Source organism: Eulemur rufifrons, chromosome 7 (genome assembly GCF_041146395.1).
Source record: "Eulemur rufifrons isolate Redbay chromosome 7, OSU_ERuf_1, whole genome shotgun sequence".
In the NCBI taxonomy this organism is placed as follows: domain Eukaryota; kingdom Metazoa; phylum Chordata; class Mammalia; order Primates; family Lemuridae; genus Eulemur; species Eulemur rufifrons.
This window is the reverse complement of record NC_090989.1, coordinates 265,748,213-265,773,614: the sequence shown is the minus strand read 5'-3', so window position 1 is coordinate 265,773,614 and position 25,402 is coordinate 265,748,213. Positions and strand designations below refer to the sequence as shown.

Below are 25,402 nucleotides of genomic sequence, written 5' to 3'. Positions count from 1 at the left end.
CCAAGTGTCCTAAAGAATGTTTCTCAGTTTGTTTTTTTTTGGGGGGGCGTTCGGGGGGGGTGTTATTTTCTCATGATTAGACTGGGGTTGATCTTTAGAATGAATACCAGAAAGGTGAAATGCCTTCCTTGTCATATCATATCAGAGATACATAATGTCCATATGACATTACTGATGTTAACCTTCTTCACTGGGTTACAATAGCATTTTTCGGGTTTCTCCACTGTAAAATTAACGTTTTCCCCTTTCCCCATTTTATTCTTTGGAAGCAGTGACTAACTCTAGTCTACCCTCAAGGGAGGCGGGCAGAAATTAAACTCTGCCTCCTGTAGGGGGAAGTATCCACATAAATTATTTTTAGTTCTTCTGTTAAGAAAGATTTGCCTCTTTGCTCAGTTTATTTAATCATCCAATTATTTTTTTTTTTTTTTTTTTTTTTGAGACAGAGTCTCACTCTGTTGCCCAGGCTAGAGTGAGTGCCGTGGCATCAGCCTAGCTCACAGCAACCTCAAACTCCTGAGCTCGAGCGATCCTCCTGTCTCAGCCTCCCGAGTAGCTGGGACTACAGGCATGCACCACCATGCCCGGCTAATTTTTTCTATATATATTTTTAGCTGTCCATATAATTTCTTTCTATTTTTAGTAGAGATGGGGTCTCGCTCTTGCTCAGGCTGGTCTCGAACTCCTGAGCTCAAACGATCCTCCCACCTCGGCCTCCCAGAGTGCTAGGATTACAGGCGTGAGCCACCGCGCCCGGCCAATCATCCAATTATTTATATCCATCAGTATGGACTCTTACAGATTTATGCTTTGGCTTATAATCCAATACTGTGTTATTTCTTTCGTTCCAACAGTTTTCCAGCTTTGGCCATTAGGAGCTCTTTCAAATTGGTTCCTGTATCCCTTTGACATGTTCCATGTCCCATTTCCTTTCTGCTTCTCAAAGATGCTTCAGGCTCATCTTGTTTTCCCCTGCCCCAAGCCCTAGAATCAGCCATTTTCCCAAGAGGCCTGGTTCCTTTTACTGGAAAATGGTATTTAAAAACAAGATCGATTCTGGATGCTGAGTGTGCTCGTTGCTTGTTGCTACTAGGGCTTCTGGCCCTCTCGGGATCAATCTTTATTCAGAAAGTTATTATGGAAAATTTCATATACAAATACAATAGTAATTCTCAATATTTATCATGGAGCTTGAACAGTTATCAATTAATGACCAATCTTGGTTTCACTTATATAATTCCTCCCCAGAATCTCTCCCCATTATTTGAAATAAATGCTAGTACATTTATTATTTTGTCTGCATATATTTCACTCTCTAAGAAGTGAGGATTCCTTTAAATATATTTTAAAATTGGGGTATGGTAGATACGTAGGAAGTATGAAAGTATAGAGCTTGGTGAATTTTTGTAAATGTATATATCTGTGTAACTATCACCCAGATCGAGATATAGAACATTTCCAGCCCCATCGAAGGCTCATTAATTGCCATTGATAATTTTTGTAAGAACCTTTAAAAAACAACTATAGCCACAATACCATTATAGCACCTAAATTTTTTTTTAACAGTAATTCCTTAAAATAGTCATTTGTGTAGGTTCCCTTTCTCAACCCTCCTTGCCCCTGTCCTTGTAATGTATTAGTTGAAGAAATAAGGTTGCTTGTTGTATAGTTTATCACAGTCTGGGTTTTGCTGAGAGCATCCCCATGGTCTCATTTAACATGTTTCTCTCATAGTGGCTTTCTTGCGGGGGAAACTTGTCTCTCTTACTTTCTAGTTAGTTAACCGCAACACAGTAATGGGCAGTGATTCTGTCTTTGGAGAAACTTCATCAGTAAGATGGTTTCACCAAAGATATATATTCCTAGCATATGATTAAAGTCTCCTGCCTTGTCCTGCTAAGTCTGGAAGGTTCCTTCAGAAATCTGTATCCTTTCGAGTATCCAAGTCTTTTAGGACAACTGAATGACTGTATGTAGGAGAGAATTTTATTATTTTTGGTTTTGTTTTCCTCCCTTCTAGAGATTAAATGATGAGGATAGTTGTACTACAGTTAACCTTTTTAATGTTTTGTGGCTGTGTCAAAATCATCTGTGTATAGGGCTAGCTATGGTTAAAGTTCTGACTGATTTGCAGTACAGAAAAATGGATTAAGCTATAAAAGTAATTAGTTTTAGTTGTGTTTGATTTGCTAAATTCTTTTTTTTTCTTTTTATGTTATAGATCAGCTTGAACGGGTCTTTTTACGACTTGGCCATGCTGAAACAGATGAACAATTACAGAATATTATATCTAAATTCCTTCCTCCTGTTTTACTCAAACTGTCCAGCACCCAAGAAGGAGTACGCAAAAAGGTAAACATGTTGGGACAGTTGGGTTAATTAAATGGTCAATAAATTGATATATATTATGAAGTGAGTTTTCTGTTCCCATTGTGGAAATCTATGTTTGGGATCCTAATTATGGCCGTTGAAAATGGAGAGTAAGTCTAGTACCAGCTTTCATGATTTAAAAGTAGCTTTTGTATGCTTAGCCCAGCTGCATTTAATACCATCTGTACTCTTGGCATCAGTGCCAGATAATATACTTGAGATACTTATTCTGGAATGTATGAAGAGTTGATCTAAAATCTGTGCCCTTTATTCCAGTATGATAGGTGATAATGGGGAAAATATTCTTTAATCATTGGCTGACAGTGAATATAACCTTAATTAAAAATAAGGGAAATAAAAACTTTTTTTTTTTTTTTTTTTTTTTGTTGAGACAGAGTCTCACTCTGTTGCCCAGGCTAGAGTGAGTGCCGTGGCGTCAGCTTAGCTCACAGCAACCTCAAACTCCTCGGCTTAAGCGATCCTACTGCCTCAGCCTCCCGAGTAGCTGGGACTACAGGCATGCGCCACTATGCCCGGCTAATTTTTTCTATATAGATTTTTAGTTGTCCATATAATGTCTTTCTATTTTTAGTAGAGACGGGGTCTCGCTCAGACTGGTCTCGAACTCCTGACCTTGAGCAATCCACCCGCCTCGGCCTCCCAGAGTGCTAGGATTACAGGCGTGAGCCACCGCGCCCGGCCGGGAAATAAAAACTTTTAAAAGAAAAATATTGTTGTGTAGCTCCTGTTTTAGGATTCTGCAAAGTACTGTTACAAAAAGTTGGATGTCACATTGATATTTTCATTTTTAACCTAACTATTCTGTATAGAACATTTTCCACTTTGATTTGTAAAATAGTTCATTAGTATTCTTCCACTATATTTATAATAGACCTTCTGGTCTTTGAGCTATTGTCAGGTTTCATTTCTTGGGCTGTTCTAATTTATTGGCAATGACTTCCTGGAGGTCTGCCCTGACTGATTCTGAGGCCTGATTGTGTTCAGTGAAAAAAGAGTAACTTTAAGAATGTCTGTTATGTTTGCAGGAAGGAATGGACATTCTTGCCATTTATTTGACATGTCTGCTGTTAATCCTTATTTGCTGAGATAAGATGTATATTTGATCATGTTACTCTTTAAAACGCTTCTGTGTCCTTCTGTTAATAGGATAGCAAGATCTAAAAAGCCTAAATATTCTATTGTATGGACTAAAATAAATAAATAAATAAAAGGCTTGTTGTGAATTGATTTATATTTACTTATTTAGCTTTATCAATCTTGTTATTCATCTAGTAAGTATTTACTGAGTGTCTTCTACATGCCAGGTGTTGGGAAACATGTTGGTGAATGAAAACAACACCAAATTGGGGAGATTGGTAGTAAACAATTAGACAAATAGTACATAGCTGTAATTTGTGATACATACTAAGATAGAAAAGGATTCCATGAAAGAATATATTTAGGAACTTGATTTAGACTGAGTGTGGGGCATAAGGAAGTCCTCTAGTGTGCAGGCAGTAGGCAGGCCAAGAAATGGAGGAGACCAATGCAGACAGAGAGGCCCTCAGCAGGAGTTCTGAGCTGGGACAGAGTGTGATGTCTTCAGGGAACTCAAGAAGGCCACAGCAATTACCCCAGTGCATGAGAGGAAAAGTGATAGCAGGAAACAAGGATTCCAGGGGACACTGATTTGAAGGGGCATTGATGGTAGTGATGCAGTCACTTTGGCTGCTGAGTGGAGAAGAACTTGGAGTGGAGGCCAAGAGTGGAGACCAAGAGAACAAACAGAGGGAACGTTGGCATTAGTCCAGCCTGAGTATTTTTAGTAGTTTTTTACTCATTTACTTATCTTTGGATTTTTTTTTTGTTTCTATGTGCTTTTTCTTTATGTAGAAAATTATTCATCTCTATCCATGTGCTTTTTCAATGTTCAGTAATGTATCATTTACTTCTATCATATTATTTTTCTTCTTGAGAACATGGTCTTGCTCTGTTGCCCTGGCTAGAATGTAGTGGCCTGATCATAGCTCACTACAGCCTTAAGTCTTGGGCTTCAGTGGATACTCCTGGCTCAGCCTCTTGAGTAGCTGAGACTACAGGCTTGCACCACCATGCTGGGCTAATTTTTTTTAATTTTAATTTTTTATTTTTTTGAGACAGAGTCCTACTCTGTTGCCTGGGCTAGAGTGCCATGGCGTCAGCCTAGCTCACAGCAGGCTCAAACTCCTGGGCTCAAGCAATCCTTCTGCCTTAGCCTCCCAAGTAGCTGGGACTACAGGCATGTGCCACCATGCCCAGCTAATTTTTTCTATATATTTTTAGTTGTCTAGCCATTTCTTTCTATTTTAAGTAGAGACGGGGTCTCGCTCTTGTTCAGGCTGGTCTCAAACTCCTGAGCTCAAACGATCCTCCCACCTCGGCCTCCCAGAGTGCTAGGATTACATGTGTGAGCCACTGTGCCCGGCTTTTTAAAAATTTTGTGTAGGTAGAGATGGGGATCTTGCTATTGCCTAGGCTGGTCTTGAACTCTTGGCCTCAAGCAATCCTCCTGCCTTGGCCTCCCAGTGTTAGGATTATAGGCACCACTGCATCTGGCCCTATTATTCTTTTTTTTTTTTTTTTTTTTTTAGGCTATTTTAAATTTTTTATTAAGGGCTATAAAAATATCCAGAAAGATAAATAAATGTGATGCAAAGATATCTGTCCTAATATGAAGAACTTTCTTTCACTGCATTGTTTTCCTTCACAATGGCCTTCAAATCACAGGAGGCAGTGATTCCGTGCCATTTCCTCTTCTTTTATTACACACTGCAAGATTTTTGAATCAGTATCCCCGCCCTTAGTCTTCTCATTTATAAATCAAATTCATTTTCAATCCATTGTTTAAAGGGAACGTATTTTTTTCTGTTCCATGAAGAGCACTCTTTGTTTTACATTGGATCATAATGCAAAAGAGTCAATTTCTCCCGTAAGCGGCTTCTTTTGGTATTGAAGGCAAAATTTGTCCCAGCTTGGCTTATCATCCTCACCAGAATGTTTTTTGACTTGCTCTTGGCAAAGAAGACCGCAGTGAGGAACATGGTGACCGCCTCTCTATTCTTTTTTTTAAAAAATAAATTTTATTGTATATATTTAAGATTTACTAACATATTAGGGGATATATAAACGTTTAAAATGGTTACTATAGTGAGGCAGATTAACATATCTATCATTTCACCTAGTTTTTATACTGTTACTCTTAATATTCTCTTGTCATTTTTTCAAATAGAGAAATTCTATTCTCATTTCTAATTGTATTGATTATTACAACCAAAGGTGTAGTCTTTCTTTCTTTTTTTTTTTTTTTTTGAGACAGAGTCTCACTCTGTTGCCCAGGCTAGAGTGAGTGCCGTGGCATCAGCCTAGCTCACAGCAACCTCAAACTCCTGGGCTTAAGCGATCCTACTGCCTCAGCCTCCCGAGTGGCTAGGACTACAGACATGTGCCACCATGCCCGGCTAATTTTTTGTATATATATATTTTAGTTGTCCGTATAATTTCTTTCTATTTTTAGTAGAGACGGGGTCTCACTCTTGCTCAGGCTGGTCTCGAACTCCTGACCTCGAGCGATCCACCCGCCTCGGCCTCCCAGAGTGCTAGGATTACAGGCGTGAGCCACCGCGCCCGGCCGGTGTAGTCTTTCTAATGGGCTATTTTAAAAAACCAGCTTTTAGATTACGTTTTTTAAACAGTATTTGTTTTTCTATTTTTATTTAAATTATTTTCTTTTTTTGATATGTTTTTCTTGTGTAAAATTTTAATTTATATAATAAGCTAGCAGTGGTTACTATGTATCAAAAGTGTTAAGGACTTATATCCTCACAAGATTATATGAGGTGTAGGTATTATCCCCATTTTACAGATGAAGCTCAGGCTTGGAATGATTAACTTGTTTAATGTTAGAAAACAAGTGGCTGAGTGAAGATTTTGAACCCAGGGCTCTAAAACTTCAAAATGTAAGCTTGGCCACCAAGTGAATGCTTTCGTTATATTTTTTAAAAAGTATGAAAGCAGGGCCGGGCGCGGTGGCTCACGCCTGTAATCCTAGCACTCTGGGAGGCCGAGGCGGGTGGATCGCTCAAGGTCAGGAGTTCGAGACCAGCCTGAGCAAGAGCGAGACCCCGTCTCTACTAAAAATAGAAAAAAAAATTATATGGACAACTAAAAATATATATATAGAAAAATTAGCCGGGCATAGTGGCGCATGCCTGTAGTCCCAGCTACTCGGGAGGCTGAGGCAGGAGGATCGCTTGAGCCCAGGAGTTTGAGGTTGCTGTGAGCTAGGCTGACGCCACGGCACTCACTCTAGCCTGGGCAACAAAGTGAGACTCTGTCTCAAAAAAAAAAAAAAGTATGAAACCAAAAATGACTTCAGTTTATGAATTTCTCTTTGATGACTATTTTTTAATACTCTATAGTTACATTGATATGCAGTGTTTGGTTATTTTATTTTATATTTAATTATTAATTTATAAGAGCATCATTGGTAGTTTCAAAACATTTGATGTAAAATTTGCCTGATTTTACTGTATTCTTGTCTGAGATTATAGTATGCAGTTGTTATATATCTTTAAAGTGTACTCTAGTGTTCCTAAGAAAAATCTTTCATTAAGTAAAAGAAATATGTCCTGTTTGTGGAATATGGAGCTCAGTATGTACTAAGGCCACTCACAGAAACATTGTGCATTTAAGTCTTGAGAACCTGTCTTCCAGTTCTGTTGTAAATTGACATTAGTGAATTATAATCTACTGCTGTTATAGTTTTTCTGATTTTTTTTTAGTTTTAATAATTTTGGCTTGATGCATTTTGATATACAAGTTTAACATCTGGTCTTTATTAGTAATTATAGTATGTTATATAATTTTTAATTTTTTGAATTCCATTTAAGATTTTTTTTTCCCCAAAGCCTGTTTTGTTTTACCTGAAATTAGTATTGTAACCATTGTTTTCCTTCTGTTTGTTTGATAAATCTTTGCCCCAGCTTACAATTTTTTTCTTTTTTTTTTGGTAGAGATAGAGTCTCCCTATGTTGCCCAGGCTGGTCTCAAACTCCTGGGCTCAGGTGATCCTCTTCTTGCCTTGGCCTCTCAAAGTGTTGGGATTATAGGCATAAGCCACTACACCTGGCCCCCAGCCTGCAATTTTACTCTTATTTACTTTTGTTGTATCTCTTAATACAATTGAGATGTCATGTATTTTTGAGGTTTGAACATTTAAATGAGTTATTATGATTATTAACCTATTTCATCAGTTGTTCTATTTTCCCTCTCCCTCTTTCTCCTTCTCCCTCTCTCTCCCTCCCTCACTTTCCTTTTCTTTCACGCTTCCCACATCAAACTGTTAACACTGGTGTCTTCAAGGGCCTGTGAATGGACAAGGGAAAAGGAATACTTAACACATTAACTGCCATGTGAGTTGTATTTAACTCACGCTAGTTTTGAGCCAGGGGCCTTGTGAAGCATGTGAAGACTTAATTCTCTGAAACAAATTCAATAAATATGTCGTGAGTCACATACAACTCAGTTGGTATTCAGTATAAAAATTGGTTCTAGTACAGCATGAGTTGCATATAACTCACACACAGAAAACAATTTATTAATTCATTTTTTAAAATAACAAATTTTTCATTCCATTAGAAAGGATTGTTTTGTTTTTGAAGTTTTTATTTTTGTAATAAAACACCATGGATCCTGGGAAAAAATTTTTTTCTAGTGTGGCAGTAGGTGTGTTAAGATTTTCACTTGATTTATTATAATAAATGGTGTCTTTCTATTATAATTTTACAAAGCAATAAAATAAAATGATGTAATAAAGATAAATATGATAATTTTGAACTTAATATATTTAATTTATACTGATGAAATACCATTTTTATTTGTTCATGCATACCAAATTTCTGTTGGAAGAAGGGTGTGCTATGTAGTAAGTTTGAGAACTTCTGGAATTGGGAAATGGGATCCCATAGCTGAAACACCTGTTATGTTTTAAGTATTGTGCTTGGACTCTTTGACATCTTTTTGTTTAATCTTCATGATGGCTTTTTACATGTTACTATTTGAGTTCTACAAATGATTTTTTTTATTTTTCTGGGTTTATAGAGGATTCTAGATAATGTATAACCAAATTTAGGAAATTGACCAATATTTAAAGTAATAATTGTGCTAGAAGAAAATTAATCCATTTAAAAATCAAAATAAACTTATGATAAAAAAGCATGTAATTGCGGGCATGATTTTCTTTTTTTAAAAAAACTTTATTTTTAATTATGATGAGTATATAATAGTTGGATACCTTTATAGTGTACATGTGATGTTTTGATACAGGTATAATGCAAATTAATCAAATCAGGGTAATTGGGGTATCCATCACACTAGGCATTTAATATTTCTTTGTGTTAGAAATGTTCTAATTCTACTCTTTTAGTTATTTTAAAGTATACCCTAACTTATTGTTGATTATAGTCACTTGGTTGTGCTATCAAATATTGTTAATTCTAACTAACTGTATTTTTGTACCCCTTAACCATTCCCGCTTTATTCCTCACTCCCCACTACCCCTTCTAGCCTCTGGTAACTGTCATTCTGCTCTATTTCCATGAGATCAATTGTTTTAATATTTAGCTCCCACATATGAGTGAGAACATGGGAGATTTGTCTTTCTGTGCTTGGCTTATTTCACTTAACATAATATTCTCCAGTTCCATCCATGTTGTTGTAAATAGTGGGATTTGATTCTTTTTTGTGGCTATATACTACTCCATTGTGTATATATTACTTTATCCATTCATCCATTGATGGACACTTAGGTTGATTCCAAATCCTGGCTTTTGTGAATAGTGGTGCAGTAAACATGGGAGTGCAGATATCTTTTTGATATATATTAATAGAATTTCTCTCCTTTGGATATATACCCAGCAGTGGGATTGCTGGGTCATATGGTAGTACTACTTTTAGTTTTTTGAGGAATCTCCATACAGTTCTCCATAGTGATTACACTAATTTACATTCCCACCAACAGTGTACAAGGGTTCCCCTTTCTCCACCTCCTTGCCAGCATTCATTATTGACTGTCTTTTTGATAAAAGCCATTTTAATTTGGATAAGATAATATCTTATTATAGTTTGGATTTGCATTTCTCTGATGACTAATGATGTTGAGTATTTTTTTATAACCTGTTGGCCATTTGTGTGTCTTCTTTTGAGAAATATCTATTCGGATCCTTTGGGCATGATTTTCTATCACCATCAGTAATAATTTTTTATAGAATCCTGCTAGCAATCAGCCTAGATTAGAATGTCAGAAGATGGCTCTTTCCTTCAGACTGGTTCCTCCTGATTCTTTTTTCCTGTCATCTAGCTGTATCAGATATACAGGCCAGGTAGGAAATTTGGATGAAGTATGGATGGCAATACAAGTCTCTAGGTTCCTGGAGAGTATCATGTCTCACACTGGCAAACACTTTAGTTTAGCTGATTTATGCTCGTGTATTAGTGTTTGAAAAGGTTAAAAAAAAAAAATGGGCTCTGGAATCACATCTTGACTATGCCACTTGCTGGCTCAGTATCCTTTGAGAAATTACTTCATTTCCCTGAAGCCTCTCCTTCCTCGTGTAAAATGGGAATGATGAGACCACCTCAGTGGTTGCAAGAATCACATTATATAAGGAGTGCAAAGTGCTATGCACAAGTGCAGTGTGCATAGAAACTACTTGAGAAATGTTAGCTGTTTTATTATTATTTTTATCATTCATTTAACAAACATTCATCATAGATTTATTTTTATTCCTAAAATTCTTCCTTCATTATTGCTCTGGATCTCTTTGAACTTTTGCTGTTGCTGTTGAATATCTCTGCAGCTTTCCTTAGTGCTTGCTTTTAGGATAGAGCACAAATTTCAGAAATAATGGAGAATAGTATAAATTTGTCCCTGCAGAATAGTTATGTTGAACTCCTGAGTCTTTCTTAGATGTAGCTTTCTAAAAATCTTATTTCTCAATACTCAATTTCTTACTTCTCTCTTAGCAGATAATCTCTCTATTGTAGTAAGATTGAGGCCATTTGACATAAGCCTCTGTACCTCCCTTTCCACCTGCAAACTGTTGACTTACTAATTCCTATTTCTGTTCTTTTCCCACTTAAAAGGAGAGGAAGCTTATTTCTTCTTTAGTAGTATCAGATATCTTCAGAATGAAGTAAAAATGCCTCAGCATTATACCAGAATCCTTCTGTAATTCAGACCCTGCTTTTATGAACTCTTAACATGATACACTTTGGTCAGATGCAGTGTGCCATGTTCTTTTGGGCCCCAGTATCTTATAACTGATTCTCTGCTTGGAATCCATCTGGTCTTCAGGACTCAGTGTTCCTGTCATTTCCTCCCTGAAGTCCTCCCTGATGTGTCAGATGCTTTCTTTTCTGGAAACCCATAGTATCTTGTACTTGTCTCTTTTTGTGGTATCTATGGTATGTTGTATCATTTGTTTTCAGGTCTTCTGAGGGACTGTGCTTCAGTCTAGGCCCAGTTTGGATCTCAGCTTTGTTTAACTAAAGGACATAAAGGGTCTGGCACAGTGGCTCATCCCTGTAATCCTAGCATTCTGGGAAGCAGAGGCGAGGGATCACTTGAGCTCAGGAGTTTGAGGTTGCAGTGAACTATGATGACACCACTGCACTCTAGCCAGGGCAACAGAGTGAGGCTTTGTCTCGAAAAAGAAAAAAAGGGCAAAGTAGCTACTATTCATTAAAATAAGTAATATCTGAGAAATGAATTTGTTTTTAAGATATGATTGATAACTTCAGTTCCTGTCTCTCTGTATTTTAGGTAATGGAACTGCTGGTCCATCTGAATAAACGGATAAAAAGCCGCCCCAAAATTCAACTCCCAGTAGAGACACTTTTGGTTCAGTACCAGGACCCTGCTGCAGTTTCCTTTGTCACAGTGAGTGTCATCTTGGAATATTTTCTGACTTATAGAAGTTTTCTTTCATAACATTTATTAGATGTCATCAGTGTATTGACAAGCTTAGAATTTCACCTTGGACCACTTGTAAATGAAACATGAGATATTTTTCTTTAAATGACACACTTTTTCCATTGAGTACCAATCCAGACGAAACACTACTTTAAAGGAAATGGTAGGAACAGAGTAATGGATGGTTGTTTACATTGGACAAAGGAATGTTGGCGAAATGACTTGTGTCAGGTATGTTGATGTATAAAAGAATGATTTGATTCTTAGTAACAGATTATACGAGATGAATCTGAATAGAGGGAAGAAAAGGGTGATGTAGCATAGGCATGAATAAAGGATAATAGAAGAAAAAAAGGAGTAAAATGGCAAAAAGAGATATAAAGATTTGAATTAAAAAAATCTGTGTTTCCAATGTGTATATTCAGAAAGGTATCCTTTTTTAAAAGTGGAGTAAATCTGAGGCTGGTAAGGTATATTCCTATTAAATTGTTGTCTTCATGAAAATTAAATGTAAAAAATGTTGATGCTGTGGGCTGACGGGTGATATTTTTTCCTGATCCTTGTAGTGCTAGCATTGAGGCAGCAGCTGTTGAATCTTATGTAACATGTGGAGTCACAAACCTTTTGGAGCTGCTTCCTCTTCCAGACATCTTGTCTGTGCCTGTTCTGGATATTCAGCTCCATTACAGATGTTGTTTCTTTAAGCAAATAAAAAAACACTGTGTGCCAGTAAAAATGCCAAATAGAAAGTATTTAAAATAATAATCTTACAAAGCCCATTCACTTTAGTGAAGAATCCTTTGGAAAAACAAATCTTTATCTTATGTGTACATCCTGACATGCATTTATAGGTTTGCTTAAAATGTAGTATTCATGTGGATTATAGTGATACAGGGTTGTGTATCCCTTATCCAAAATGCTTGGGACCAGAAGTGTTTCAGATTTTGGATTTTGCATTAATAATATGCAATAATATTTGCATTATAATTAACTGACTTAGCACCCCAAATCCAGTGAGCATTTCCTTTGAGGGCCATGTTGACACTCAAAAAGTTTTGGATTTTGGAGCATTTTGAACTTCAGATTTTTGGATTTGGGATGCTCAACCTGTACAAACATACCCATAGCACTGTTTCCCTTGGTTCATCATCAATCGGGGAGTTACTGGAGTGAGGAACCGCACAGTGCTGCAGTATATTAAAGTGTTTTTAGTAATTGACCAGTTGGGGAATGGCAGCCTAGGATTTGTCAGCACGTGGTCTTCTCATAGCTTGTAAGGATTAATGTGCTGAACTGACAGATACGATCGATGCCAATGTGTAATGTATAGGTTTAAATAGGTTGAATGATTATTTTTTCTTCTCCGTGATAAGAAATTGCATATATGAGTGCTTTAGGTTAGGTCATGCTTCCTCATATGAAGCCTACCTTAAAGCAAGCACTTTGCATAAGTTGGATTGGAATTCTTCCTCTGAGATACAGTACTCGATCAAGTTGTGATAAACACGTGGAAAAAGGATGATTCGTGTTTACGATTTCTTTGTTGGAACCGTAACTCCTTATCAACCATATGTTTTTGTTGAAATCGTAGAGTATTTCCTTCACACTCACTTGCTTTTCTCTTGTTGCGTTAGAATTTTACTATAATTTATGTTAAGATGGGCTATCCTCGCCTACCAGTGGAAAAACAATGTGAACTGGCCCCCACGCTTCTTACTGCCATGGAAGGGAAGCCTCAGCCACAGCAGGATAGGTATGGCTTCCTCAATCATTTTCTTTCCCACCTGCAAGAGTCAACAACTGCTTTGCAAATATCGGCCACACGTTTGGTTTTACTCGGGCAAATGGGAAATCTTGAGCTGTTTTAGCTGATAAATAATTGAATTTTCTGGGGTACCTCAAAGTTACTGTTTTATTAATACTATTATAAAGTTTCTTGATGTGAACATTGAAAAAATGTGCATAATTAATATTTTCAAAAATCTAAATACTTTTTTTGGTCAACTGTTTTGAAGCAGGTAATTTTATGATTGTGAAAATTAGAGTTAAAAATCCTTTTCATTAAAAAATTTCTATTTTGAAGTATGTAAAGTTTCAGAGCAGTTTTCTTAAGGAGTAGAGCATTTGTTTGTGTTAATATGGGGATTGGAGAGGTAGAAAGGTTTCGATAACATCATTTGTTTTTGGGCTTAGCCAAAAGTTCTGTATTGTAGCCCTGTCATGGTGGGAATCATTAACAAAGAATGCACAAGTTGTGGAGGAAAGATGAAGTTAAATAATGTTTTCAGTTTACTTTTTAGAGCATGTTAATTTCTAAAAGAAAGACTGCAATATGGAAGTTTACAAGTAAAATTAATAAATAATCACAAGCACTGTTTGAAATTGTTTTCATGTGTTTTAAGAATATTAAAAGGTGTTAGTGATGGGCAGGCTAGGTGGGTCACGCCTGTAATCCTAGCACTTTGGGAGGCCAAGGCGGGAGGATTGCTTGAGCCCGGGAGTTTGAGACCAGCCTTGTGGTACACACCTGTATAGTCCCAGCTACTTGGGAGGCTGAGGGAGGGAGGATCGCTTGAGCCCAGGAGTTTGAGGTTGTAGTGAGCTATGATGACGCCACAGCACTCTACCCCAGGCATCAGAGCGAGATCCTGTTTCAAAAAAAAAAAAAAGGTGTTAGTGAAAGAAGGAATTACTGATACTACATTACTTAAATTCACACAGTGGAAAATTTAATATTGTATTCAAAATATTGATATGATTTTTAATTTTTTAGATTTAGAATAACTTCATTTTAACTAATTGTTTTTGTTTTTGTTTTTGTTTTTTTTTTTGAGACAGAGTCTCACTCTGTTGCCCGGGCTAGAGTGAGTGCCGTGGCGTCAGTCTAGCTCACAGCAACCTCAAACTCCTGGGCTTAAGCGATCCTACTGCCTCAGCCTCCCGAGTAGCTGGGACTACAGACATGCGCCACCATGCCCGGCTAATTTTTTGTATATATATATTTTAGTTGTCCATATAATTTCTTTCTATTTTTAGTAGAGACGGGGTCTCACTCTTGCTCAGGCTGGTCTCGAACTCCTGACCTCGAGCGATCCACTCGCCTCGGCCTCCCAGAGTGCTAGGATTACAGGCGTGAGCCACCGCGCCCGGCCTTAACTAATTGTTAAAGAGAAACATTTTGTTGAAAGGACATGTTGTCAGTTGAACTTTACCTAATATTTAATATAAAGTCTCCTGTGGGAACTTCAGATATCAACATTGAGCCCATCTTATGTACATTTTTTCACATCTTTTTAGTGATGGGCCATATTGCCTAAATACCAATTATCACTCAATATACTGACCTTCCAATTAGAAATATATCTAAACTGTCTATAGATAGGACTTTGTAAATTAGTGATGTTGAAAATGAGTGACTCTTGCTTACAATTGCCAGTTTTTGTTATGTGATTTTTGTTTTATCTGTTATTTGCATGTATAAAAACCCTATTTTTTAAGTAGTTGCAATAAATGTAATTGTTTTTTCAGCTTAATGCATCTTTTAATACCAACCCTTTTTCACATGAAATACCCTGTTGACTCATCAAAATCAGCTTCTCCGTTTAATCTTGCTGAGAAACCAAAGACTGTGCAGCTGCTTTTGGACTTCATGCTAGATGTCCTTCTGATGCCTTATGGGTGAGTGTTAAAAAAAATAAAAACAAAGCGACCTTGTTCTTGACTGCTTTTACTGTGTGGAGTTGAGTACTGTCTTAAATGATTCAACTCTCATTTTTAAATGGTTGCATCTCTGATTTTTTGCTACAGCCCTGACCTCTTCTAAACTCCAGCTCCACTGCTTATTGGCCTTTATATAAAGCCAAGTTATTGTTGTGATTTCAGACTCTGCCTGTCCAAGCTGAGACCAGTCTTGCCCATATAAATAGTTTTTCTTTTAAAATTACCATCAGTGTTATGATGGTTCTCCTTACCATCTAGGCATACAGTTATAAATTGTCTCCAGCTTTTCTTTTCCTTGTTGCTACAACATCAGTTCCCTAATACCTCTTTCCTCCTCTTTGTTATGTTTTGGAACCATTCCCACTGCTACCATGTAGTTTTGTTTGGCTCTTTTCAACTCTTGTCACAAATTCTTTCTCTTTGGCTACTCTTCTTCAAACCTTTCTACGCTTCTGTAGATAGGCTTTCCTGATTTTAAAACACAGATCTTATCAGGTCACACCTTAAAACCCCTGAGTTCTCATTTTCCAGTCATTACATACACTCATGCATTTCATGCACTTTTATGTATCCTTGCCTTTTTTTATTTTTTAAGAGAATGCAGTTTTCTTTGCTTAGAATACTTCCTCATCAAAAAAGAATGAAAGAAATGCAGAAAGAAAACAACAATAAAAAACAGCTTTGAAAAAGCATCCCAGACTGGCTTAGATAGTAACTCTGTTTCTCTGACATAATTTCTTGGCCTAGGCAGATATAATCGCATTATTTTTTATGTCATCATAACACTAAACACCAACCTGTATGACTGCTTTGTGTTTTCATTGCATTGTTGACATTTCCATCTCCCTTAATAGATTGTGAGCTCCTCGTAGTCAAGACCTGTTTTATTGGGCTTTGGCCTCTGGCACAGTGCCCAGGTTGTGATCCTTCTGCCTCTCTAGTTTGGTAACTCAGTTTTCCTGACCTTCAGTGCTCCATGCTCACTCCCACCATGACTGTCATATCATTTCTTTTTTCTCTATGGTTTCTTTGCATCTGATAACATGGCAGGGGCTGTTACATGTGTTGTGTTGTTACTGCCTCAACTTGTTCTAGATGGCAGAGACTCAGTCTTCCACCTCCTTAGATTCCTGTCTTGTGTTTGGGATGATGTTTTGCACAGTGTTAGATGTTTGGTATTTACTGATTGATTTACATAATGCCACCAGTCTTGCTATAACTTGGAAATAAATGAAAACTTCTTTTATATTTGTTAAATCAGGAGGCAGCCAGAATTGACAGGTGATGATGGCTTTGGTAAATAAACCTTGAAATCTAAATTTAAGTTAGGAGCATAATGTACCCAAGCCAGTGAGTGACTCATCACATTTTTCTTACCAATGACAACTTGCTTCATTTATATAAAAATATTAAAGTGATTCATTAACAGGTTTTTAAAAAATTGATGAATTTAGGAATTGAATGAATATGACATATAAGTAATGTGAAATAATTTATTATGCTTTCAGTTTCTAAGTGTTTTCTTTAACTTTTATTATAATGGGTATTTTATTTTAATATCCAATATAATGGAATTCATTAGCATAGAATTTTAGTTTGAAGGAACTTGAATTAATATTTATATCAAAAATTTCATTTTGTAGATGAAGAATACCAGTTTAATTGGATCAAAATGAATTTATCAGAGATCTTATTTCTACTCTATAGAAACTAAAAAAGAAACAGGATGATAAATTAATAACAAGGAGTTGCAAAGGCTTTGAACATATAAAGGGAAAAGCTAATTCTTATTTTCCATGAGGTTTCATGTTTCAGCCCTTTTGATTTTTTTCATTTTGGGGGCATTGTGTGCTTGTGTGGTAGGTGGTTTGGAGATTTCAGTGGGTTTTCTAATGTAGGGATATAAAGAGCTCAGGGAGAACTGAAGGTGAATTACAATTTAGTGGAAATGAGAATGACTATAAAAATACTCTGCTTTGGGTATAGAATAATAGTTCCTCCTACCCACCGTACCCCTGTTCCAAGTCAACAAACCTTTCTCTGTATTTGTTAACTAAAAACTCAAATTATGGTTGGTCCAGCATGGTTTATAGACCAATAGTTTATAGACTGAGAGTGATCAAAATCTGTATATTAATTGTTGATACTAGTTCATTTGTAACCAGGTTGAGTGATGTGCTCTTTGGTTAATTTGCTGAAGATACCTTTCAGTTTTTTTATGATGAAATTTTAATTTCAAGTGTTTATTCTTTTAGGAATATACTGTAGGAGGACAGTATATAATTGAATACTTTATATGCATATGAACATGTAAATGCATGTGTTTTTATAGGAGGTTAAAGTTTTATTTCTTTTCCAGATATGTGTTAAATGAATCCCAGAGTCGCCAAAATTCATCTTCAGCACAGGGTTCTTCTTCAAACAGTGGGGGAGGTTCTGGAATCCCACAGCCTCCCCCAGGAATGAGCTTTTATGCAGCTAAACGAGTTATTGGTGATAATCCCTGGACACCTGAACAGTTGGAGCAGGTATCTCACATTATGTGCTCACACCAGTACATGACCCTGTACACTTGCCCCCATGAAGTCCATGAGACATGCGTGACATAATTCCACTATATTCAGGCTTTCTAATGAGATATATTTGAAAGGAGCAATTGATTAATATATTTTCTTCATGTCAGTTATTTGTTAAAGCCCTAGGGAAAGGGAGGAGTGGGAAATGCTCTTTAGTTTTTCTAATATTGCTTACATATTTCAAGTATGAAACACAACCCACTTATGAACTGAGTATGTTTAACTTCTGTTATTTTAGTTTTTAATTATAGGTTTAATAATCATCTAGCTCCTTTGGTGCAGTTAAAATATAATTTATCTTACATTATTCAATTTTTTAGGGCTTTCATTTTATAAAGTGAGGAACCCCTATACTTCACGAGTGACAATGTGGGGGAAAAGCATGACTCCCTTTTATATTTCTTCCTGGGAATTTAAAAATTGGCATTAAGAATTTTATTCTGGATTTAAACAGGACACAGATGTTCTCTGAGCAGCTTTTAAAAATGACTGGTGCTCTACAGAGAAGGTGCCTCACTGTGTCTGTGTCATCAGGCACCTCAGGGAAGAACAGATGAGATCAGTATGTAATTATTTTGGAATTCAAGCAACATGGGTTAGTCTTCTAATCCTTCCTTTATCTCTCCATGGCAGTCTAAATAATTTGATCCTTTTCTTTTTGGGAATGTAAGTGACCATTGATCAAAAAACAATGTTCCCAGGAGAGGGAAAAAAAGGCAAGTGGGGCATTCGTGTTATTCACAATTTAGAGAATGTGTTATTCAGTGAGGGTTATAATTGATTAGATTTACTTCTTTATGTTTTATAGAGTTCGTTTTCTCATTTAATCATTATGTAAGTAAGAAAGGTAAATAGTAATAGAAGCTACTCTTTATTGAGTGTGATCTATGTGACAGGCACTATACTGAGTACTTTGAATACATTATCTCATTTAATCCTCACAGCAACCCAATAAGGTATAGAAATTGTTATTTCCATTTTCTAAAAGGCACTAAAGTTTTGAGATTCGCCAAGGTCTCACTTCTAGAACCAGGCTTTGAACCTAGGTCTGTCTGAGGGCTAAAACTGTATATGCTTGAGAAAAATTGATATGCATTCATAATGTTATGTTGATCATTATTTGCTAAATTATAAGGGTGTCTATGCATTTTGTCAATTTCATAATCTAGTGTGGAGATGAATAGTTTCAAGGATGAAAGCTGTTTTCCTCTAATTTTTTTTTTTTTTTTGGTAGAGACTTAGGATCTTGTTTGCTCACTGCAGCCTAGAACTCCTGGGCTCAAGCAATCCTCCTGGCTAAGCCTTCCGAGTAGCTAGGACTACAGGTGTGTGCCACCACAGCCAGCCAATTAAAAAAAAAAATTTTTTTTTTTTTTTTTTAGAAATGGAGTCTTGCTATGTTGTCCAGGCTTGTCATTAAACTCCTGGCCTCAAGCAGTCCTCTTGCCTCAGTCTCCCAAAGTGCTGGGATTACAGGCATGAGCCACAGCTCCTGACCTTCCTCTAATTTTCAAATCTCTCTTTGTTTTACACTTTTTCTTCCAAATAAAACAACTTGTGTTTTTTCTAATTATAAACTTAGTGATAATGTAAAGAGTCAAGTAGCGAAGAATAGTTCGAAGAGAAATTTAAAATCACCCAGAATCCTGTCACTCTAGTTTGTCATTCATCCACAGCTTGCTGTGTGTGTATATGTGTGTATACAAATACAGTTTTACACATCATATAATACATTATTTGTAGTTTATGTTTTTCATTTAACAGTATTTCAAGTTTTTAAAAAAGTCATCCTTTTTAATGTTTGTTTAACATTTAGTTATATGTAATATTTTTAGCCAGTCTCCTATTGATGGACATGTTTATCATTTTTAGTTTACACATTTTTTGTTTATATCTTTGTGTACTTCTGTAACTGTCCTTTTTAAGGCTGTATAAATGTTTGAGTCTTTTGTATTGCAGCTCTTATTACAAGTAAGTTGTGTTGAGTAGGGGAGTGAAGGCATGCCTTTGTATGATCTGTTATACCTTTTTAAATTATGTTTTTTCTCATTAAGAATTATAAACTATCAATTCTAATTCATTAACATAAGGACTATTATGTAACTGATTTTTTTTAAGATGAAGATAAGTTTTTTTAAGATAAAGTTTTACTTTTCACGTGTACCTATCCTAAATAGTGAAATTCACAGTGAAATTTATAGCTCCTTCATATTACATGAAGTTCTAAGCAGAATCTCTCTTTAGTCTGTGTTTCATTTCAGCCAGTCAAGTAGAGTGAATGCTGATTAGAATTTCACTTGCATTGAATAGCATAGATTATATTTGAAATTATATTCTTTGTTTTTAGTATCTAAGAATATAGAGGGCAAGAATTAGTATGTTAATAATAGAATAAAACTCTGTGGAATGTGAGTTGTTTAGTTTTTTTGAACTAATAAAAATCCATGGAGTACTTTATTCCTAACGTACCCTCTTACCTGGAGCCAGAGAGACTTGGGTTTGAATCCTGCCTTCATGTCTTACTATGTGTATTAATTTCTTAATCCTTGCCTCAGTTTCCTTTGCTGAAAAATGGTTATAATAATACTTACAGATTGTGAGGATTAAATGAAATCATGAATATATATACTTTAGTTCAGTCTTTGGCACATTGTAAGCCTAAACAGGAGCTACTGCTGTTGGTACTATTAATCCTTGGTTTATGACCACAGTGATATGTTAAACGGTACTTTTAATGGACAGTCTTTGCTTCCCTGACCATTCTTTCTCCCTGCCTTCATTTATCTACAGTGCAAATTGGGCATAGTGAAATTCATAGAAGCCGAACAGGTTCCTGAACTTGAAGCCGTTCTCCACTTGGTGATTGCTTCTAGTGACACACGCCACAGTGTGGCAACAGCAGCAGACCTGGAATTGAAAAGCAAGCAAAGGTAACAACTTCCCTATTAACCTTTCAAAATTGAAAGGGCTAGATTTCTGAAAGCTTGCTTAGCACATAGTTGTTCTTTTAGGGTTTTATGTAATGGGACTTTCAACTTATGAGATTATTAAATATACCTTGTTTGTAATAAAGTTTGCTAAAGAGCAGAATTCTGTATAAGACAAAGAAGAAAAGTTGTCTGGAGATGCAATTTAAAGTTGGAAGAGGTTAGGAATGTCATCACAAGAAATGAGACTTTGGCTAGGTAAATGAACTTAGAGGATTGATGTTAGGGAAAATGTCAGATCCAAGAAGTTATTCATTTTTGATTTCTCTTCTGTCTCAGGCATTTGCTTTAAATAAAGAATATATATGTATAAAAGAATATATATTTCTTTGCTTTAAAGAATATGTATGTATAAAAATAAAGAATATATATGTATTATGGCTAATACAGTGAAAATTGGATTCATGAAAAGAGTTGCTATGTAAATTGTAATTCATGCAGGACATACAAATAGTAAATAAACTCAGAAAATATTCTGTATAAGAAATAAAATCAACAGAAAATAAAACAGTGGAATATCAGTTTATACCCATTGATAAGTGAAATTGTATAGCAATTGTTAAATCCATTTAAATTTCTGTTGAAGCAGCTATTCTTATACCCTTTTGATTAGTTTATAAATTGAAATAATTTTTGGAAAGCAGTTTGTAATAAGTAACAAATCATAAAAATATTTATCCCCCTTTTATATAAATCTTACTTCTGGGTGTTTATCCTAAGGAAATCATTCAAAAGAAGAAAAAGGTATTTAGAAAAGCAATATAGATTTGTTCATTATATCATTTTCCATAATTGTTAAAAAAGTGGAAACAAACTCAGTTTTCCACTGTGGAGAGGTAGTTATGTGAATTACTGTATCTTTATGGAATATTATATATGTATCTGCCAAAATAATTATAACAATAATATAGTGACATGTAAATTGCCTCCAATTAATGGGAAATGAATAAAGCAGAATGTAAAATAGTATGTATACTCATTGTGTATTTTTAAAAAAGACATGTACAAAGATTGAAGAATAATTTGAAAAAATGGAGATATTTGGCTTAAAAAGTCAAGTCATCAGGTAGTTCTTTTTTGAATTTTAATGCTTATGTAATACTATGGTAGAAGACAGTAGAACATGAATAAGGTCATAAAGCTTTGTAAAAGCTGCATATATTATAGTTTTTCCTCTCCAAGAGGACCAATACAATTAGATGTAACAGAGTAAAGAAATTAACTTCATTGTGTCTTAGTTTGCTTGTTGAGATGTATGTGTGTGGCGGTGGTTGGGAACTGCTTACCACTAGAGAACATTTAAGGTGGCATAGAGGAAGGAGGAGGTAGTTACAGAGTTAATTCTGGTCATGCCTCTTGCTGATAGTATGAATTTGGGAGGTTGCTTAACCTTGGTGGCTTAGACTCTCTAAAATAAGAAAGTTGGACTAAATTGTACTTCATATTCCTCCCAAATCTAAATTTCTTCGTTGCTTTATAACTGAATCTTTCTGGTATCCCTTTCAAGGAATTTGATTATGAAGTATCAGAAAAACCTTGCTTTAAAACTTCATGGTGTGTTTGCACTGGCACCATTCTTTACACCATATAGTGGATTTGATTGGAAATATACATGTGATGCTTAAGTGTTCTAATTAGTTTTGGTTTTGTTTATTAAAACAAATGTATGCATTTTTTCCATAAAAATAATATAATATTGTTACAACTTAAAAAGTGAGTTGAGAATATATAGATATTATCCCATTTTGTGAAAAAAAGTACCAACTATCTCTTCAAGTGATGCACCTTATCTATTTATCTATTTCTGTATCAACCTGCCTGCCATACCCATCCATCCACCTATTTTCCATGCATAGGAAAGAAGTCTAGAACAGGATACACCAATATTAGTGGTTGTCGCATTAAGAAGGAATAGGGATATGGTGCAGATTATAAGGAATTTTATTTTCTATCGTATTCATTTATGAATTTTCACAGCAAACATGTAATTAGAAAACTGAAACTAGAAAGTTGGAAAGAGGAAAGGTAGAAGGAACAGTAAAAATTATCCTTATTATAATAGTTAACCAGTCCTAAGCTTTTAGTTTGTCAAAAGTCTCTAAACCTAAAGTATGATAGAAGGGAAACAATAGAGGAGCTTGAGGATGAGTTTGTAGCAGTCTGCTGAGGAAAGATGTAAGTAAATAATATCTAAAATAGAATTGTAGCATGTCTTTGAGGACAGTAGGGTTGTGAATATTCAAAAGCAGATCGATAAACTATGAAAGAAGAGATGGATCAGAAAAGCAGTCAAAGCAGCATCATAAATTGTGTTTGTACAAGTACAGCTTGAAAGTGGAACCAATGCCAAAAGGCAGAGAGAAGATAGTGTGGTAAAACCTCACCAGTCAAGTGAAAGGGAAGATTGCATTATTGCTAGGTTTATAAAATGATTAAGTGGGGTTTGATGCAGAGGATAAAAGCCAAATGTCAATCACCTTATAGCCTAATTCACCTTATTGTGGATCCCAAATAGGAATAAGTCTTAGTGGCTAATGGCCACATGACTGCTCTGCAGAATTAGGGGCTGCAGCTGCTAGTGTGTGCTGGTAGATGAGGGACACTGGGAATCACAGTGATAAAACATTAGAGAAATACAATGGTTTGCAAGATTCCTAGGATGTGGCTTTAATTTCATGAGGAAAAATTTTTTTGTCACATTCCAATTTTTGAGTGGTTAAACAGAATAATCATACCCTGCCCCGGGGCTCTTTGAACAACTGTAAATAACTCTGCTTTGTTGGAGTTGCTCTGTGGCATTGGCCCTGAGAGCCTATCACTATAGGAACAAAGTCCAGTTTTCTTTTGTGGTACCAAATTAGGCCATTGGATACAATAATCTGTTGAATCAAGGTAAGATAAGTGATTTGTGTTTTTTTGTTGTTTAAAAATGAACATTGATAGAAGTTGATCCCTTTCTTTTTCTTCTACAATGTCAACTGCCCATTCCATTTATGTGTTTGTAACATTTTCCTTTGGTAATAAATATTGGGGCTATGATTTTTTGAAATCATTGAAGTGGGAAGAAAAAGTAATTTTAACAACCTGTGTTGCAACCTTCCATAGCTTAATTGACTGGAATAATCCTGCCATCATTAATAAGATGTACAAGGTATACCTTGGAGATATACCTCTGAAGACAAAAGAGGTAGGTTGTTTTGATTTATTCTTACATTAGCATAAAAAACATTTTGGTGACATGAACTGTATCTATTGGTACATTTTTCCTGGTTATTTTGATTTAAGCTGAGTCTGTGCTATGTGAAATACTAGTTTTAAGCCATGCTAGTCTAGATGAATTAAAATCTCTTGTTAACTTCCTTTACTGGATCTGGTATTTTCACTTCATGTGCTTAACTAATGATGACACATTATTAGGTATCAACAAATTTTTTCTGTAAATATTTCAGTCTTTGCAGCCCTTATGGTCTCTGAGGCTTCGACTACTCAACTCTGTTACAACATGAAAGTAGCCATAGGCAATATATAGCCAAATGAGGGTGGCTGTGTTCCAGTAAAACTCTGTGGATATGATGTTTGAATTTCCTATAATTTTCTGGTGTTATAAAATATTACTTCCCTGATTTTTTTAAACCATTTAAAAATGTAAAAATGATTAACTCACAGGCCTTATCAAAATAGGTGGTAGGCCAGATTTGGCCCGTGGGCTGTAGTTTGCAGACCACTGGTCTAGAATTTAGAACAAAATATGGGTTGTTCTGAAACTTTGAACAAGTAAGACTTTTGCTTAATAAATTCTTTTAGTTTAATTTGTTTTAAAGTATTCTAAGTCCAAAGCCAGACACAAAAGGGTTATTTGCTTGCTTGCTTTCTTGCTTTTGGAACCATACATAGTTGTTTTAAAAATAATATTAGCTCCAGTTAGATTAAATCGAGTGTGGTATGGCAGAAAGAACAGTGAATCGAGAATTGGGGCCACTTGATTCTAGTTTACATGGCAGCACATGAATGTGTTGGGGAGGAGAGGTTTATCTGATCGTACAATTTCTCTGGGTCTCATGTTCTTTGTGTAAAAAATGAAGGAATTGGATTATATTAGTGCTTCTCAGGGTATGGGGGTGTGGTGCATGGACCTTTCTGGGGTCACAGAGAACCTTTTAGGAGGTCTGCAAAGACAAGAGATTGGTGGCCTTTTTTTACCATGCTGATATTTGTACTGATGGTACAGAAGCAATGGTGTACATGCTTGGATCCTACCACAAATCAAAGCCATGTCCACAGATGACTAGCTGTCATTCTATTCTTCACTGTTGTGCACTCATAGTAAAAAAAAAAAAAAAAAAAGAGCGAGAAAATAAAACTCAGCTTTACTTAATAACATCCCTGATGAAGCAGTAAAAATGATTTCACTTGAAGAATAGGCAGGCAGACTGTATGTTATTGAGATGGGTATCTGGCAGATATTTTCTCTAATGGGAAAAAATGATGTTGTCACTGCAAGAAAACCAATCAAAATGATTTATTGGTAATGTTAAAAGTTGAGCTTTCAAGCAGAAATTAGAATTTTGGGAAACTTGTATTCATTCACCACAGTGACTTGGCAACTTATCAGTACTTAATGAATTTTTCTGATGAGATTAGTGGTGATATGAGCACATGCTTTTCTTTCTTTTTGGGTGTTGTATAGTGAAGCATTGCTTAACTCAGTGAGCCAATATTTTTCAAATGACCAGTGATGT

General features: G+C 35.7%; 1 protein-coding gene across 5 annotated transcripts in view; it reads left to right on the top strand.

Moving 5' to 3' along the window:
* ECPAS (Ecm29 proteasome adaptor and scaffold) overlaps positions 1 to 25,402 on the top strand; it is a 114,707-nt gene that overhangs the window by 30,927 nt on the left and 58,378 nt on the right. For all 5 annotated transcript variants that reach the window (XM_069476676.1, XM_069476674.1, XM_069476673.1 and 2 more), the window contains 7 exons: positions 2,222 to 2,352; positions 11,231 to 11,347; positions 13,015 to 13,133; positions 14,909 to 15,058; positions 17,460 to 17,628; positions 20,467 to 20,606; positions 23,769 to 23,850. In XM_069476676.1, coding sequence (XP_069332777.1) covers positions 2,222 to 2,352; positions 11,231 to 11,347; positions 13,015 to 13,133; positions 14,909 to 15,058; positions 17,460 to 17,628; positions 20,467 to 20,606; positions 23,769 to 23,850 — 908 coding nt within the window. The remainder of the gene's footprint in view (positions 1 to 2,221; positions 2,353 to 11,230; positions 11,348 to 13,014; positions 13,134 to 14,908; positions 15,059 to 17,459; positions 17,629 to 20,466; positions 20,607 to 23,768; positions 23,851 to 25,402) is intronic.